The sequence below is a fragment of the Callospermophilus lateralis genome, chromosome X (assembly GCF_048772815.1).
Source record: "Callospermophilus lateralis isolate mCalLat2 chromosome X, mCalLat2.hap1, whole genome shotgun sequence".
Classification (NCBI taxonomy): Eukaryota; Metazoa; Chordata; class Mammalia; order Rodentia; family Sciuridae; genus Callospermophilus; species Callospermophilus lateralis.
In genome coordinates, this window is record NC_135325.1 from 46,556,814 (window position 1) to 46,575,308 (window position 18,495).

Genomic DNA, 18,495 nt, shown 5'->3' on the forward strand with positions numbered 1-18,495 from the left:
AGCTGAATCTCCTGATGAGACACCTGGTGGATTCTTTCTCTTCACTGAAGTGGAATTTTCACTCCCTGAGGCCCATTTTAGCCAAATTTATATGAAATCATATTGTGCCTGATCTTGTCAGAATCTAGGCAAAAACTTTTTAAAAATTTTATTAGTGCATTATAATTGTACAAAATGGGATTTTTAATGTTCTAATCATCCATGCACACAACATTAGTTGCTCAATCTCCTTCTCAGAACCTTCTTTCCTTCTCCTCCTCCCTCCCCTTAAGCAAGATTTTATTTAGATCCATATGTTGAACCTGGAAAAGACTTGTCACAGGGAAGTATGACTCAGATGAGCAAATGACTATTTCTTCCACTGATTTGATCTGAACAAATGTTTGTTAAACAACAGGGTCTCTGCTTCCATTGAGGATGCAAAAATAAAAAGAATAAAAAAATAATGAAATTTTAAAAAAAAGACCTGGCATGTGGGGAGAATTAAAAAAAAAAAAACAGTTTTCAGCCAGATATAGTAGTGCACAACTATAATCCCAGTGACTTGGGAGGCTGAGGCAGGAAGATTGCAAGTTCAAGACCAGCTTCAGCAACGTAGTGAGGCCCTAAGCAATTTAGTGAGACTTTGTCTCTAATTTTTAAAAAAATAAAAAAGGGCTGGAAATGTAACTCAGTAGTAGAACATTCCTGGGTTCAATCCCCAGTAACATACACAGAAAAAGCAGTTTTCAAATATTCTTGGAGAAATTACTCTCTTGGTTAAGAGATCAAATTCTACTTAACAAAGTCAAGACTCACAAAAGAGCCAGGTATAATGATGCACAATTGTAATCCCAGTGAACAAGGAAGCTGAAGTAGGAGGATTGCAAGTTTGAGGCCACCTTCAGCAATTTAGTGACACTGTCTCAAAATAAAAAGAGCTGGGAACTTAGGTCAGTGGTAAAGCACCTCTGGGTTAAATTCCCAATACAAGAAAGAAAGAAAGGAGGGAAGAAGGGAGGGAGGAAACCATCTACTCATTACATTTATTTTTTGAGAGAGAGAGAGAGAGAGAGAGAGAGAGAGAGAGAGAGAGAGAGAGAGAGAATTTTAATATTTATTTTTTAGTTATTGGCGGACACAACATCTTTGTTTTGTATGTGGTGCTCAGGATCGAACCTGGGCCGCACGCATGCCAGGAGAGCGCGCTACCGCTTGAGCCACATCCCCAGCCACCTCATTACATTTATTAACCAAATATTGTGCAGATGAAAGGTACAAGCCTATGACTGGAGCAAAGATACCTTTCTTTCCAAAAAGAGGTCAATGGAAAGTTCTATGATGTCTCAACACTCATCTCAACCACTAGGCACAGAAGAGGAACACTGAATTTTTTTTTTTTAAGCTTATATTTGTTTTTTTTGTTTTTTTGTTTTTAAATTTTATTTTTTTTATTGGTTATTCAAAACATTACAAAGATTGCAGAATCACATCGGTTACACATCCACATTTTTACATAATACCATAATAGTAACTGTTGTATTCTGCTACCTTTCCTATCCTCTACTATCCCCCCTCCCCTCCCCTCCCATCTTCTCTCTCTACCCCATCTACTGTAATTCATTTCTCTCCTTATTTTTTTCCCATTCCCCTCACAAACTCTTATATGTAATTTTGTATAACAATGAGGGTCTCCTTCCATTTCCAAGCAATTTCCCTTTTCTCTCCCTTTCCCTCCCACTTCATGACTCTGCTTAATGTTAATCTTTTCCTCCTGCTCTTCCTCCCTGCTCTGTTCTTGGTTGCTCTCATTATATCAAAGAAGACATTTGGCATTTGTTTTTTAGGGATTGGCTAGCTTCACTTAGCATAATCTGCTCTAGTGCCATCCATTTCCCTGCAAATTCCATGATTTTGTCATTTCTTAGTGCTGCGTAGTACTCCATTGTGTATAAATGCCACATTTTTTTTATCCATTCATCTATTGAGGGGCATCGGGGTTGGTTCCATAGTCTAGCTATTGTGAATTGTGCTGCTATGAACATCGATGTGGCAGTATCCCTGTAGTACGCTCTTTTGAGGTCTTCAGGGAATAGTCCGAGAAGGGCAATAGCTGGGTCAAATGGTGGTTCCATTCCCAGCTTTCCCAGGAATCTCCATACTGCTTTCCATATTGGCCTCACCATTTTGCAGTCCCACCAGCAATGTATAAGAGTACCCTTTTCCCCACATCCTCGCCAGCACTTGTTATTGTTCGACTTCATAATGGCTGCCAATCTTACTGGAGTGAGATGGTATCTTAGGGTGGTTTTGATTTGCATTTCTCTGACTGCTAGAGATGGTGAGCATTTTTTCATGTACTTGTTGATTGATTGTATGTCCTCCTCTGAGAAGTGTCTGTTCAGGTCTTTGGCCCATTTGTTGATTGGGTTATTTGTTTTCTTATTGTTTAATTTTTTGAGTTCTTTGTATACTCTGGATATTAGGGCTCTATCTGAAGTGTGAGGAGTAAAAATTTGTTCCCATGATGTAGGCTCCCTATTTACCTCTCTTATTGTTTCTCTTGCTGAGAAAAAACTTTTTAGTTTAAGTAAGTCCCATTTGTTGATTCTTGTTTTTAACTCTTGTGCTATGGGTGTCCTATTAAGGAATTTGGAGCCCGACCCCACAATATGTAGATCGGAGCCAACCTTTTCATCTATCAGACACATAGTCTCTGATTTGATATCAAGGTCCTTGATCCATTTTGAGTTAACTTTTGTGCTTGGCGAGAGGAGGGGATTCAGTTTCATTTTATTGCATATGGATTTCCAGTTTTCCCAGCACCATTTGTTGAAGATGCTATCCTTCCTCCATTGCATGCTTTTAGCCCCTTTATCGAATATAAGATAGTTGGGGAACACTGAATTTTAATCTGCTTCTACATAGCTTGTTGGATGCTAGCCAATTTGTTTCCTTACAGAAGTTCTTTGGCTTTGTCTCTAAAAGTTGAATTCCTTTTAAAATGATTTTGTGCCCAGAGGTTTGGTTTTGCAATGTTGGGGATGAAATCCAAGGCCTTACCATGCTAAGTGCCTGCTCTACCTCTGAGCTACACTCCCAGCCCTGAGAATTATTTTTTCATATAAAGAGCTACAGCTAAGCCAATGAATTTCAGAGGGTAAAGTTCTCTTCTTAGGTTACTGTTTTCAGAGTTAAAAATTAGTCACTGCTCATTTTCATGTTCCTAATCAGTCACAGATTAAAAACCACTTCTGTTGAGCACAAATAAATATATGCAAAGGAAAAAAACTGAAAGAAAACATGCCACAATGTTACCCAGTAAGTGGGGAATGGCTTAATTTTGAAAAAAGAAAAACAATAAAAATTGGGCTGGGGTTGTAGCTCAATGGTAGAGCACTTGCCTAACATATGTGAGGCTCTGGGTTAGATTCTCAGTACCACATATAAATGAATAAATAAAAAATAAAGGACCATCTACAACCAAAAAACTTTTTAAAAATCATTGAACACTTATTTAAATGTCATATCCAAATATGAAATTCTTCCAACAGCAGCTTAAATAGAATGACCCCTGGATTCTGTCTTTCCCAGAAATTACCTTCTTCTCCCATACTATCTTTCACAAACTTTGATGACAGCCAAAAAACTACAGTCCTCAAGCCCAGGGTGTTAAAGAGAGATATGACTACTCACAGGGTCTCTAGAGCTGCTTGAGAATGCAATGGGCTTTTGGCCGTTTGTAATCAGGGTGACCAGCGGCCTCCTCTAGCATTTATTGTTATTTCTTTTGTTATTTTTTATACTGGGGATTGAATTCAGTGGCACTTAAGCACTGAACCACATCTCCATCTCTATCCCGTTTTATTTTTTGAGAAAGGATCTCGTTAAGTTGCTCAGGGCCTCCCTAAATTGCTGAGGCTGGCTTTGGACTCTTGATCCTCCTGTCTCAGCTTCCCTAGCCACTGGAATTATAGGCATGTGCCACCATGCCCAGCCCATTATTGTGATTTTTAGTCACCAGATCGCGATATTTTACCTAGTTCAGTAGAAACACTCTGGACAGGACCAACCTGTTATGCATTTTACTCAATGAGTCATGTTACATCACTTGTCTTCCTACTACCTTGATTTCTCCATCTATGTCCATTAAAGTTCAATCAGAGAATCAAAACTGCTTTGAGCAATAAGGAATAAAGGATATAAGGGACTCATTATAGGGGTCAGACATTACTCAACTGTGTAAGTTGGTGAGGCACGTGGTGCAGGTTGTCATCTCTGAATCTAGTGTTCAATCTGCAGTGGCTGTAAATTGGCCAGAATGGCAGTCAAGGAGAAAAGCTGGTTGTTAATGAGAGCAAGGACTAGCTCGAATCTATGAGGATGAATTGAAATCTATGAGGACAACTAGAACACAGGAGGAAAAACAGAACTCTTATCTCTCACATCTCCAGCCTCAATGCTATGGGTGACCACTGGGAAAATTGCACTTGTTCCTTGTCCTGGCCTTAGAGAAGCTAAAAGCAGAGGTGCAGTGGTAGCTAGGGAGTTGCAGGTGTAGGTGTTGTTCCACACCCACAAAGTGAGCCAGGAGATCAACAACAATATGAACAAGCCACCACAGTGCCCAGAGCGCTGCACTGGCTATTCAAGAGTTAAATCAATGTGTGACTGGTGCTTCACTTATGCCTTCCAAATTTCATGAGAAATGAATTTTTAGCTAATAATAAAGCAACCCATACAGGGAAGGGAATTCTGTGAACTATTGTTTCAGTTTACCAAAGTTGGCACAATATCAAGTCATTGGATCCTTTATGAACCAGGAAATTTGGTTTCCTTTAGCTATAAACTGCAGATTACATGGATTATTGTGAGAACAAGAGATGTCAGAAAGTGTTGCAGATATGGGAAATAAAACCTTGCCCATTTAAACTGAAAAAATGCATTTTTGAAACACTAAATTTATAATTTCAGCCTATTTTCCATGAATTTGAATGTCATATATCCATCTGCCAATTTGTATCTCCTCTAGGATACTTAATAGATATATCAGAATTGTGTCTGAGAGTGAACATTTGACCTTTCTCCCTTTTCTGCCTCCAAACCAAACCATTCCTATAGTTTTCTCCATTTTAGTAAATGGCAACCCCAGACTTATTATTTGGGGTGGGGGCAGTACTGGGGATTGAGTCCAGGGATACCATACCACTGAGCTATATCCCAAGCCCTTTTTATTTTTAACAGAGTCTCACTAAATTGGCCTGGAACTTGTGATCCTCTTGCCTGGGCCTCCCGAGTAACTGGGACAGCAGGTCCTAGTTTTCTCAATGTTCTACCAAAAATTTTGGACTTATTCTTGGCTCCTCTCTTTCTGTCTTACCTTATAATCAAACCATCAAAGACCAGGAGCTCCAGTTGCCTCTACATTCAAAATATAACCACCCCCACTGCTACCATCCTAATTTGGGGCACTCACCTGGATTACTGCTGTAGCATTCTAACTAGAGCTGCCAGATAAAATACAGGGAACCCAGTTAAATTTGAGTTTCTGAGAAACAAGAGAAAATTTGTTAGTGTAAGTATGTTTCATACTGTATACTCTGCCTATACTACTCTTCTCTCATGCTTCTCTATGGCAAGCTCTCCCAGTTCCTTCAAGTATACTCTGAAATGTCTGCTTTAAAGTGAACTTTCTCTGAGCCCTTTATTTTAAACTGCAGCCTCCTCCCCAGTATTCCCTACATTCTTCTCTCTGCTCACCCCCCACCCCCGCCATTAGTTGCTATAGTTAGCATCTGAAATGTTCCTCAGAGGTTCATGTGTTAAAGTCTTGTTTATTTGGTCTGGGGTATAGACTGAGAATTTACACTCCTCACAAGCTCCCAGGTGATACCAATGCTTGGTGGCCTAGAGACCACCCTGGAAGTAGCAAACATGCCAAGGCATTACCCAGCATGATCTCATACAAAAAAACAAAATGTGATCTGCTGGGAAAATAGTTACTGCCAGTGGTTCCACTTAATAAAGAAAAGAATAATTTATTTTGCTTGGTACAGTGGTGCACACCTTTAATCTCATTCCAGAGGATAAGACAGAAGGATAACAAGTTCAAGGCCAGCATGGGCAACTTAATGAGACCCTGTCTCAAAAAAAAAAAAAAAAAAAGAAACCTAAACAAACCAAAACAAAAACAGAAAGCTGCTGGGGATGTTGCATAATGGTAGAGTGCCTGTGGGTTCAATCACTGGTATCACTAAATAATAATAAAATAATAATAATAATAATAATAATTTGAGTAGAGGGAGAAGGTTCATTGTGACTATTTAAAGCAAGCCCTTTGCCCTAAGATCTTAAATATAAGAACAGACTCTTGGCTTGACTTGTTCTTGGCTATGCCTCAAAATAGGAGTATATTAGTTGAACTGGTGCAAACATGAACAGCAACAATTACAGAGGAAAAGGAAAGGCTAACAGTGCCAAATTTAAGGACCCAAAGAGATATTCTTAATGTTGGGAGCATTTGAGACCAGTAGGCTGCTGTTTTGGTGCTCCTCAAATCATGCCACTTGGGGACCTCATAAAGGCAAAAACAGCTCTCTTCAAAGTATGAAATTGGCAATTAGGAAGCTGCAGACTAATAACTGGCCTACACAACCAAGTGACCATGGATAGTTTGTCTTTCCCTATGCCCAGGCCAAAAAAACAACAACCATTTACCACTGTGTCTTTGGTATTTTGGGAACATCTCCCTCATTATTGTTAAGCCTCACAATTCAGTAAGGTAGGTATTATTGTCTTCATTTTGCCCTTGAAGAAACTGAATTTCAGTCAGGTCAAATTAACTTGTCCATGTTCACTACTGTAGGCAGAATAATGCCCATGACTTAATCCCTAGAAGCTGTGACTACGTTATCTTTCATGCAAAAAAGACTTTGCAACTGTGATTAAGTATGAACATGGGGAAATTACCCTGGAAATTAGACCTGATATAATCAATCATTATAAGAAGGAGGCAGGCAGCCAAAGGTAAGAGAGTGTGACAATGGAAATGAGAGGCTGGAGTAACATGATGAAGGGGCCAAGAGTCAAAGAATGCAGACAGCCTTTGGAAGTAGAGAAAGACAAGGACTAAAATCTCCCCTACAGCCTCTCAAAGGAATGCAGCCCTGGTGACATCTTGATTTTTGCCCTGTGATCCATCACAGATTCTGACTTCCAAATTGTAAGATAACTTTGTTTTAATAACCTAAGTTTGTTTTCACTTTACATGCAATAATAGTCACCCACCCAGTTGGTAAGTAGCAGAATTTTTATTTTGCAACTAGGTCTAACAGTCTCCAAAATCAGTGATCTTTCCATCATTATGGTGATGTAGGAGTTTAAAAGAAATCTTAGATGAAAGAGTGTAAAGTTAAAAGCTACCAAAACCAAGAACAGCCTAGGAGAGATGATCCTAGGTCTACTTACCCCAAAATGACCTCTTTTACATGGCCTGATGTTTTTCATTTTAGTAGTTATAGTCATTTGGATTGAAAATCACTCCTTTCAGATTATTGAAAATAACTCTGGCAAGCACTAAAAGGTCTTTGGCACCTTAGGGTGGATTGCATTAATCTCAGTTTTTCTATACTTGGTGATAATAACTGCAATAAAGAAATGGAATTTTGACTAGGTGAGGAGAAGCAAGGAATTCTGAAGTCTCAGTAGCATTCCAGTTTACAGACATCTTGCAGGGCAGACAGGGTGCTGACTGTGAAAAGCTTAGGGTCACTTGAGGGCAATAGGTACACTATGCCAAAGACTACTCAGCATAATTCAAACTTTTCCAAGTTTTCAGGATTTGGGGCAAGTACTGGGAATTGAAACCAGTGCTCTATCACTGAGACTTCAACCCCAGCTCTTTTTATTTTTTAAAAAAAATTGATACAGGGTGTCCCTAAATTGCTGAGGCTGGCCTTGAAATTCGGATCATCCTGCCTCAGCCTCCCAAGTTGCTGGGATAGTTTTCAGATTTCTTAAACTGTGTGGCATTATATACAAACAAGTTTACTCAAACCTTGTCTTAAAGAGCTTTGCCTTTGAGTTGTATGCAGTGGAGCATGCCTGTAATCCCAGACTCTCAGGAGGCTGAGGCAGGAGAATGAAAAGTTCAAGGTCAGCCTCAGCAACTTAGAAAGACCCTGTCTCTAAATAAGAAATTTTAAAAGAAGTTGTGGATATAGCTCAGTGGTAGAGCAGCTCTGGATTCAATCTCCAGTACTAAATAAATAAATAAATAGGCTTTCATATCTCAATTGCAATTTATTCCCATGAATAGTTGGACACACCTGTGAAGATAAAGCCATTTAGCAAGTAGGGCTGTTAGGCCCTGGGAAATCTGTGAAAGAGACAGCTCCATTTCTTTCATCTCTATTTGAATTCTAGCAGGGTCTTCGATGCCTTCACCTAGCAAGCATTCCTCAATAGGAAGGTTTTGTGGATCTGGAAAGTTTTGAAACCTTACCAGCTGCGATACTGCAATCACTATACATCCTTCTCTAAGATTAGTTCAGGAAACCAACAAAAAAGGAGTCTTTTGTCCTATCTCATCACCTTGAATAATCCCACAGATTTGGTGAGAAATGGAAATTAATTTCTCAGATAAGTTTGAAACCCTTAACTCAAAGGAGTGTTTGGTATGGGACTGTATCTTGGGTAGGATCTTCAAACACACGGTATAAGGTGCCCCAAAAGCAAGAAAAGCTCCTTTGTCTGTTTAGCTCATTTGGGGTAGCTACTCTATTATAGAGACTGTATTAGAGACTACTAAAACCAGGAAAATAATGATTCTATTCTTTGTTTCTCATCCTCACTAAATGATATGACAGGTTGAGTGGAATCTGAAAGAAAATAGATTTCCTCTCTCCCACTCTTACCAAATATGTAGTGCTGTCTCCAATCCTGCCACATTGTAGATTAACAGTTGGGGGGCAGCAGACAAACAAACACAAAAACACAAGAGTAATTTGAAACTGCTGGTAGAGAGAGTTGGATGATTTAACAAAAGAGAGACTGACAAAAATACATTTTTACAACACTATAATTATAAAGTTGAAGGCACATCTTCGGCAGAAACATGATTAACTACATGCTTATGGAAAAACAAAATACTATCTTGACTACAGTAGATGAATATTGCACAACATTGTCCACTGCTGTTTTGGGTATCAAACAATGTTTAACAATATTTAGCAAAACATTTCTTTAACTAAAAACATAAGGTTGAGACGCCTGGTTTTGGCTACAAAAGGAATTTATGATCAATGTCACTAAAGAAGCTCTTTTGACTGAAGAAAAGAATTCATGCTTCGTGCTTTATCTAATTGCTCATACCAGATTGAGGGACCGAAGACAGTGTAAAATAGGCATGAATCCATATTTTGTGGGGTGAGGGTACTGGGATTTGAACTCAGGGGCACTCAACCACTGAGCCACATCCCCAGTCCTATTTTGCATTTTATTTAGAAACAGGATCTCATTGAGTTGCTTAGTGCCTTGCTGTTGCTGAGGCTGGCTTTGAACTTGCAATCGTCCTGTCTCAGCCTCCCTAGCCACTAGGATTACAGGCATGCATCACTGCACCCAGCATATTTTTAAAAATATTTGGTAAAATAATACTTTTTTTAAAATATAGGAAAGAAAATAAACAAAAAAATGCCCCAAAAGGGAGTGATAACAGGAATGTTTTTATTCTTTTAAAAATAACCAGTAACCAGATGCCTCACCCAAAGAAAATAACAAATAAAGTAAAATAAATATCCAGAAAAATCATTTTAAAGCAGGATTCACAATCATGGAAAGAAATTCATCTTACACGCATTTTGATTTGAGGCTGTGTACAGAAAATATATTCACGCTTAAATTTTTGGAAACATCTTGTCTACAGTACTATTTTAAGCATTCTGTATATCTGAATAAAGTATAATTTTTAAAAAATTAAAGCACAATATAAAATTATTTGTTCACAAAGCATCAGATTTAACATTCTAAAATGTTGATACTAAACTAGGAAAAAATAACATTTCTATTTTCACAACTGACAACCATACTTTTTAAAACTCCAACACTAAATACTCTAGTTGGGTTTTAATCTTTGAAATTCAAAAGGCATCTTTGGATATTTAAGTTAAGGTGCCCCATAGCTGAGTCTGCACCAGCACTAGATATCAAAGTGTTCTTGTTATCTTCAGACTGAGGGCATGGTTGTTGAGTGAATACAGAAGAGTGATAAAGAAAATACAAATAAAGAACTTCAAAATATTCAAATGTTGAATTCAAATATAAATCCATTTTCCTTCTGGATGATAATATAGGTGGATGTATATGTGCATGTACATATAAATTTGCATATCGTATGTGAATAAATACGTAGATACACACACTTACAAAATTTCTCACTAGTAACTAGTTACTTAGTTACTAACTGAAAGCAATAATTTTGATCCCCTCCATAAATTGCTTCTCTCGCCTGTGAATACAGCATCCTTCTGTAGCTAATAGTTTAAGATTTTTAAGAGACTTGTGGCAGAGAATTCAAGTGTGGCTACAGATATCTAAAACAGGACTCTTCCTAAACAGCATGTTTTCTGTTTTTGTAGTAAGAATTGAAATTATATCCTGATTACTTCCAGACCATAAGCACATCCTATGACATGCATATAGGGCCAAGAGATTGACACACACACACAATGAAAGTACTAACTGCCTATGTTCAACTGTGTGTGGGGGGAGGGCTTCTTTTTTCAATTTGGCTCCAGGGTAAGAAAAATCTATTATACATTTGTCATCCCAACTGTTTCTTATAGAAGAAATGAGTCATGTTATGATGTTCCACTGGAATTATAGAAATGAATATTCAAACTCAAAATGTAAACATGGAAGATGGCATAAGATTGGTCTAAAAAAAGAGCCTAAACATACAAACTGATTCATACATTATTAAAATGGGTTGCCTTTCTAGATTAATAGCACCTTAATCAAAAGTTTCTGTTCTATCTTTAAGACGGGTATAGAAATTACATCTTTTCCAAATGTGAAAAGACAGCATGAAATAATGTTGTAAACTCTGTGTGTGTGTGTGTGTATGAGAGAGAGAGAGAGAGAGAGAGAGAGAGAGAGAGAGGAAATAAAAGAGAAAAGGGGTAGAAGAGGACGAACCTTGTCTCCTACCTGATTTTAGACTCTCATGCATAAAAATGATTTTTCATATTTAGTACTGACCTCAAGGGAAGAAAAAAAAACCTAACATTTACTGAGCACAAATCCTATGTGTTGGGTATTATTCTGACAAAGGGAACAAAATGTTGAAAATTTACTATGAATCACTTTCATTTACATATTCTGCATCTGAAATCCACCTTTCAATTAACAAGGAAATTTAAATGGACATGTAAGTACCAAATCTCTGACTAGTATATTAGCTCCTAGGTGCTCACTCTGGAATTTCCATGTGACAATAGGAACAATTTCCTAAATTTACCAAGAACACTAACTATATAAGTGCAAATGTTTTGCTGTTGTTTGTGTTTATGGCACCAGAGATTAAACCCAGGGTGCTTTATCATTGAGCTACAACTCCAGCCCTTTTTATTTTTATTTTTTATTTTGAGACAGGTTCTCATTAAGTTGCTCAGGCTGGCCTCAGACTTGCAATCTTCCTGTCTCAGCCTCCCCAGTCACTGGGATTACAGGTGTGTGCCACCACGCATAGTAAGTGCAAATGTTTTAAACAAGAGAAAAGTATATATTTGGCTAAAAGATATTACAGCCTAGGAAAATTCTAATTTCTATATTACAAATTTACTGTAGTTTTTGGTACAATCAGCTTTTTGTAATAGCATTACTTTAAAGTCATCTTGACAGCCTGTATGAAACAATAAAAGATAATTAAAATCTATTAAATTACATATATCAGCCAAGAAAATGTATATATTAAATATAGTAGTGTTAATCTTTGAAAATCTTTTGAATGAAAGAGGCTCAAAACGTTAATTTTCTGAAATGAACAACTTGGAGCTAAGCTCAGCAGGAGTGAATTGAAAGCTAGCACAAAGCTAGGGAGATTGAAGGGAGAAGGTAACATATTTCTTACAACAGTGGAAAGATGGGAGGCAGGGATCCCTACAGAGCCTTAAGGTCTTTTTAGCTACAAAAACTTTTAAAAAGGAACAAGGTATTGGAAAAATTGTCAGTTATTTTTATCAATGAAACAACCACCGAAATTTGGCTAACTTAAAAGAAGATAACAAAAGAAGACATCTTGGAGAATTCAAGAAAGCAGCTGCAAAGACAAAGATGCAGGGAGATAAGGGGAAAAGAAAACTACAATAAATAAGGCACATCTATTTTTAAACAGTTTCAACTGTTTCCCTTCTAAAATTAGTGCTTTGAGAGTCATTGCTCCCCAGTAGGGCAGCATTACAGACTCAAAAATATCCTTAAAATCATGCTCTCAAATCTTCAAATTTTTAATTATCCTTTTCTTGCCCCCCCTCTATTTTGGTCAAATAAAAATATTCTATCATTTTAGCAGCAATTCAGCAACCTCTACTTGTAGGGTTTGTTGTAAACCTCACTGCTCTTCCATATCTATCACTAGAGAAAGGAAAAAATGCTGCAAATTAATTTGAAATAAAGCTAGGTTCAGAGCCCATGCCCTGAAACATGCAACTCAAATTGAATCCCTCATGTAAGAAGAGCATGAGACCAACATAAAATCCTTCCACAATATTTTGAAAGGCTAAAGTAATAGCATGAACGCTGTATCAGTGCATAACAATTTCAAATAGCAGTGCTCTCTATTGCCTTTACAATGTGGTGTCTTCATCTTCCCTGAAGTCTGCCACCAGGAGTGAGTGCTTGTCAGGTTCACTAGTAACAACACTGTTTAGGGAACGTCTATCAGACAGTAGTGAGTTTATGGAGGCTCTGCTGTAATTAACAATCCGGTCCAGCAAACCCAGTTTAGGAGAATTTCTTGAAGTGTCATCTATTCCAACATGAATGCTGATTTCTGAAGGACTCTTCTGTCCTATCTGGCTCCGAGAACGCAGTTCACAGTTCTCATAAGTTGGTTTCCTATAACTGGACACATGGAAAAGGATACAAGTTTAAAATAACCAAGTGATGATAAGGTACTTGTTACATGAACAAATGAAAGAAGATGTAACTGGTATAAAATTTACAAAGGTTATCACTGCTAGGAAGGTAGCTTAAAATGATCAGAAATTCTATTCTCAGAATCAGATTTTAGCCAGACTAGATTTTATCTCAGTGCTACTGGTTACTATGTATAAACTACATGAAGTGACAATTACATAGCTAATTATTATTAATTATTATTGCATAATAATTATTATTAAGAATGGCTTGAGTTTATTATTGATCCATGGTCAAGACTGACCATGGATGATAAAAGGTTTGTAAGAGAAAACAGAATGAGCAAACCATTATACTTACAGTTTAAGAAAGAGAGAAGAAAGTACCACAGAAACAGATGAAGCAGCCATTGCTGCAGATCCCATCCAGGGTTGCAAAACCAAACCAACAGGCATGAAAACCCCTAGAAAATGAGTTTGGATTACAGTAGGCAGTACTAAACAGATCATCAATGTGCTTTTTAAAAAACATTTTATTTATTTATTTATTTATTTATTTATTTATTTATTTATTTATAGTTGAGATGGACACAATACAATTTTATTTGTTTGTTTATTTATTTATTTGTTTGTTTAATGTAGTGCCTCACCCATGCTAGGCAATTGCTCTACCACTGAGCCACAACCCCAGCCCCCATCAATGCGTTTTTCACACACACACACACACACACACACACACATGATTTCTTTGATATTACTTCAGCATTTTATCTTCTTTGTGGTAAGGATTTACGTTGTCAATTTTTCTTTTTTTCTTTGTTTTCCAATTTTTCAATCAAATTGCTGTGAACATCCCTGTATGTCTCCTTGTATCCATGTTTGAGATTTTCTCTATGGTACATCCTAGGGGTAAAATTGCTGGGTCATGATAACATGATCCAGCTTTAGGTGGATATTCCTTGGTTCTCCAAAGGAGCTGGACCAATTCACAATTCCAACAGTGTATGGGAGTTCATGTTCTATAAACTAATCCACACTTGGTTTGACAGACATTTTAATATTTGCTCATATAATGGAGATAAATATAGACTTACTATACTTTAAATTTTTATGTGCTTATCTGGATTTTTCTGCTGGTTCTACAGTGATCATATATTACTTGTATAGTTTTTTAAAAAATCACTTGCTCCATGAATTAATCTTACTGGGCTGAGGTTGTTCTTTTGCTCTTTGACCCTTTAGCATTTGTTATGTCCTTGTTGATAAATAGCTTTGTAATTGTTTTCATGTCATTTTATGTCTTTGTCTCTCAAAACCAGAGAGAATAAGTAGAAATGGACAGCTATTTCTCCTGTCATTACCAACTCCTACCAGGCCTCTAAATTTAGGAGATTCTCAGATGCTTATTAAATGATCTTAAATTATTATTTCTTGGCCATTTACCTTTAATCCATCTCATTTGGTCTCTGAACCTAAAATAACACCTATTTACTATAACAGAGTATTAAGAACTGAAAATTCTGTGTATGCTACAAATCACAACTATACTACTAGACCAAAACTGACACAGAGTAAAAAAGACTGGAAGGAAATATAAAATGCAAACAATGGCTATGTTTGGGTAATGAAATTAAAGTATATTTGTGGCCAGGTATGGGGATATATATACCTATAATCCCAGCTACTTAGTAGGCTGAGGAAAGAGGATCACAAGTTCATGGCCAGCCTCAGCAATTTAGTGAGACCTTAGGGGCTGAGGATGTGTAGCTCAGCAGTAGAGCATACTCGAGGCCCTGGAGTTCAATTCCCAGCACTGTTAAAAATAAAAAGCAAATCTGTTCTTGGGCTGGGGTTGTGGCTCAGTGGCAGAGTGCTTGCCTCACACGTGAGGCACTGGGTTCGATTCTTAGCACCACATAAAGATAAATAAACAAAATAACGATATTGTGTCCATGTATAACTAAGAAAAATTTTAAAAGCTTTACAAAAAAAGTAAATCTGTTCTCTTTGGCAGAAAAATAAATGAATGAATAAATAACTATGTATGTGAATATATGGAAAAAGAGATGACACTATGCAGCAAAATATCAATTTTTAAGCTTAGGTAAAAGGTACACACATTTTCATTGTATCATTTTTTTGATGTTAATGCAGATTTGACAATTTTCAGAATGTAAAGTTGAGGGGAAAAGAAACCTGTCAGAATGCTCATACATTCTTACACTATAAAGAACACCACTGAAAAATGAAAAGTATTGGCTTTAACATTACTTTTCACTATGGCAGCAAGTTACATACAAAAACTAAGCTAAAAACTAATAATACCAAATCATCCAATATAATAGGTTTCTAATGACTTTAGTAAAAAGCAATAATAGTTAAGAGTCACATACCAGCAGCTATGGGAATTCCAACCAGATTATAAATTAGAGCAAAGACAAAATTTATCCGAATCCTCTTGACTGTCTTTCTTGATAAGTCAATACTTGCCACTACATCCAAAAGATCATTCTAAGAACAGAAACATTTATGATATTAGTGAGAGACTAACTTTACTAGTAACTTTTATATTTGACACTGTGTATACTGACGACTATGTATACCTTACAATAATAAGTGTATTAACCACAAATCTCAGACACTGCTTAAACTTTTGAATCAGACTTGGAAGATGTTTTACAGAAAATTTTCCCAGGGTTCTGAAAACACTTTTAGGGTTGTGTGCTGGTATAAGAATTAAATATAATTAAAATAACCTCAACAAATATTTACTGAAGATAACTGTATTATAAATATATTCTTAAATCTTATTGTTCACATTGGAAGCTTAGAATTCTCACTCACATTGCTGCATTGAGAAAGTCAATAGATAATTGGTAAAATTTCCCATACTCCCACCTCAAATACTCATAGTCTTAATAACTAGGAACATGGGAATTAAGACAGAAATACTGTGTTCAATATATTTTATGACATTATCACTGACCATGTAGGGTAGTTTCATGTTCCTCAGAGGTCAAGCCATTGGACTTACCCTTATCAAAACCACATCAGCTGCTTCAATGGCTACATCTGTGCCTGTGCCAATGGCAATTCCAACATTTGCCATTGCTAGAGCTGGGGAGTCATTGATTCCATCTCCTACCATTGCTACACGTTTCCCCTCCTCTTGAAGTTGCTTCACTTTAGCAACTTTGTGGGAAGGTAGAACTTCAGCAAACACCTTAGTAATGCCAACCTACAGGAGGAAAATAAATTCAATTCATATCAAGAAATAATACTGAGAACCAGAAGAATAACTGGGTAATAATGAGTCCTCTTTTTTTACACACCAGATGTCTACATTTTAAATGACTGATAATATCTAGTGATAATATGGGAAGTGAGCATTCTTATATACTGTTGTTGAGTGTGTAATTGGCACTGTCTTTGGGGGGGGCATTTGGCAACATTTATCCAAGTGTACACATCATTTGGTACAGCAATTCTACATCTAGATGTATTTTGGACAGACTTGTACATGTACAAAGATGTTTATTAATGCCTGTTTAAAACCAAAAAAAAAAAAACTTTCAAATTCACCTTAATTCCATACCATGGAATTCCATGAAACAATATAGAAAGAATGAAATAACTTTATATGTTCAGACATGAACAAAGTTCTAAGGAATAGTTATATTAAAAAAACAAACTAGTGAATATCCTTAAAAACTAGTGAATAATCCTTATAAAATGATCCCACTTGATGTTCAAAATACCAGAATTATACATTTGTATATGAATAATTATATGCATTTGTAAGCGGAAGGGGTAGAACTAGACATACGAGTAACATTTCAAAGTATGTGAAAAGGGTGACAAACTCTTTACATCCTTCTATATTTTATATAAAATGTATTCATATATTCCTTGCATTATTTATTAGAAAAGGAGAGAAGGCATTCCCAAGTAGAAAAGATTGAAAAATGTTGGAGGTAAGGCAAATGCAGGGGTCAGCAGAAAAGTGGTATGTCAAAGTGGTGCATTAGGAAATGGTTCCATTAGTGGTGTTTGGGACTACAGAAAGGAACCTGTCTGGTGTTATTGCCATATTTCAGGCAAGAAATGATGAGAACCTGGCTTAAGCTGACAGCACTATGAAGAATACGAGCAACATTTCAAAGGAAGCATCAACAGAAACTGGTGTATAGGGTCACTCAAGCATCCAACGAGCTAAGCAAATACCCTTTTACTTATACTAGGAACACACAAAGCTCAAAATCCTTCTAGCACAGCATGCTAATCCTTCTTTAAGGAACCAACTAAATCTATTTGGTGATAATGAAAATAACAGGTCATGTGAATTTTTTGTATCTGAATGCAGGAAATAAAATATATATGAATAATTAGAAGTTACTACATGCCCACACCCCAACAACTAAGGAAACCAATTACCTGAGAAGCAATAGATCTAGCTGTTTTACTGTTGTCTCCAGTCATCAGAACTACTTCTAAGCCCATAGATTTCAGGATATGAACAGCCAATTCTGCTTCAGGCTTCACAGTATCAGCAATGGCTATCAAGCCACACAGCTCATCTAATAATAGAAGCAGCAGAAAACAGTTTGGAATATGGTGAAAAGTAGAATAATATTTTAATGTAACATTTCAGAAAGAAATAAATTTTGTAAAGTTGTTCAGGGCTTGACTTAACTCAAGACATCTCTGAACTCATACAGACTTTATACCACTAACCCTATAATCAACTTTCACATCTGGTTATGAAAACTTCAGAGTAAAGTAGTGGTAACTAACAAAGGTAGTAATAGGAAAACAAAAAGAGAGACCTTACTGGATATTAAAATAATCTTTTCCTTTCCTTAAATAGTTATTTGTCAATAGCTATAAACCCTTCTTAGCAAATGAAACTGACAACTAATACTTTTTTTTCTTTTTAGAGCAAAAGGGGTGTGTGAATGGAGCTAAAACTGGCATTTTAACATAGGTAAAAAATTATTGCAAAATACTTATTTTATTCTATTTAAAAGACAAAAGTAAGCCAGGCATGGTGGTGCATGCCTGTAATCCCAGTGGCTCAGGAGGCTGAGTCATGATTATGAGTTCAAAGCCAGCCTCAGCAACAGTGAGGCTGTTCTATATTTTTTACCTACACTGACTTACATCCCCAGCTATTTGGGGATTTTTTAAACAAATCCATGATTGGCTTTTATTTATTTAAAACAGGCTAAGAAATAAAATAATAAAAGTAGGCAAATGAAGAGGATTTTTAAAGAGTGTTTCCCTTCTTTTTTATAGCACTGGGCCCTAGCCCAGGAAATTTTAATTACTCAGTAAAAATCATACGTTATTTAATGTTTTCACTTTGTATCCAGGGGGCTGG

At 36.6% G+C, this 18,495-nt stretch overlaps 1 protein-coding gene across 3 annotated transcripts in view; it reads right to left on the reverse strand.

Annotated features, from left to right (window-relative positions):
• Window positions 1-9,040: 9,040 nt before the first annotated feature.
• The window catches only part of Atp7a (ATPase copper transporting alpha), a 140,420-nt gene continuing 130,965 nt past the window's right edge, over window positions 9,041-18,495 (reverse strand). For all 3 annotated transcript variants that reach the window (XM_077107695.1, XM_077107696.1, XM_077107694.1), the window contains 5 exons: window positions 17,550-17,692; window positions 16,150-16,353; window positions 15,509-15,626; window positions 13,477-13,579; window positions 9,041-13,101 (listed from right to left, as the gene is read on the reverse strand). In XM_077107695.1, the coding sequence (XP_076963810.1) occupies window positions 12,825-13,101; window positions 13,477-13,579; window positions 15,509-15,626; window positions 16,150-16,353; window positions 17,550-17,692 (845 nt within the window). In that variant the 3' untranslated portion in view covers window positions 9,041-12,824. The remainder of the gene's footprint in view (window positions 13,102-13,476; window positions 13,580-15,508; window positions 15,627-16,149; window positions 16,354-17,549; window positions 17,693-18,495) is intronic.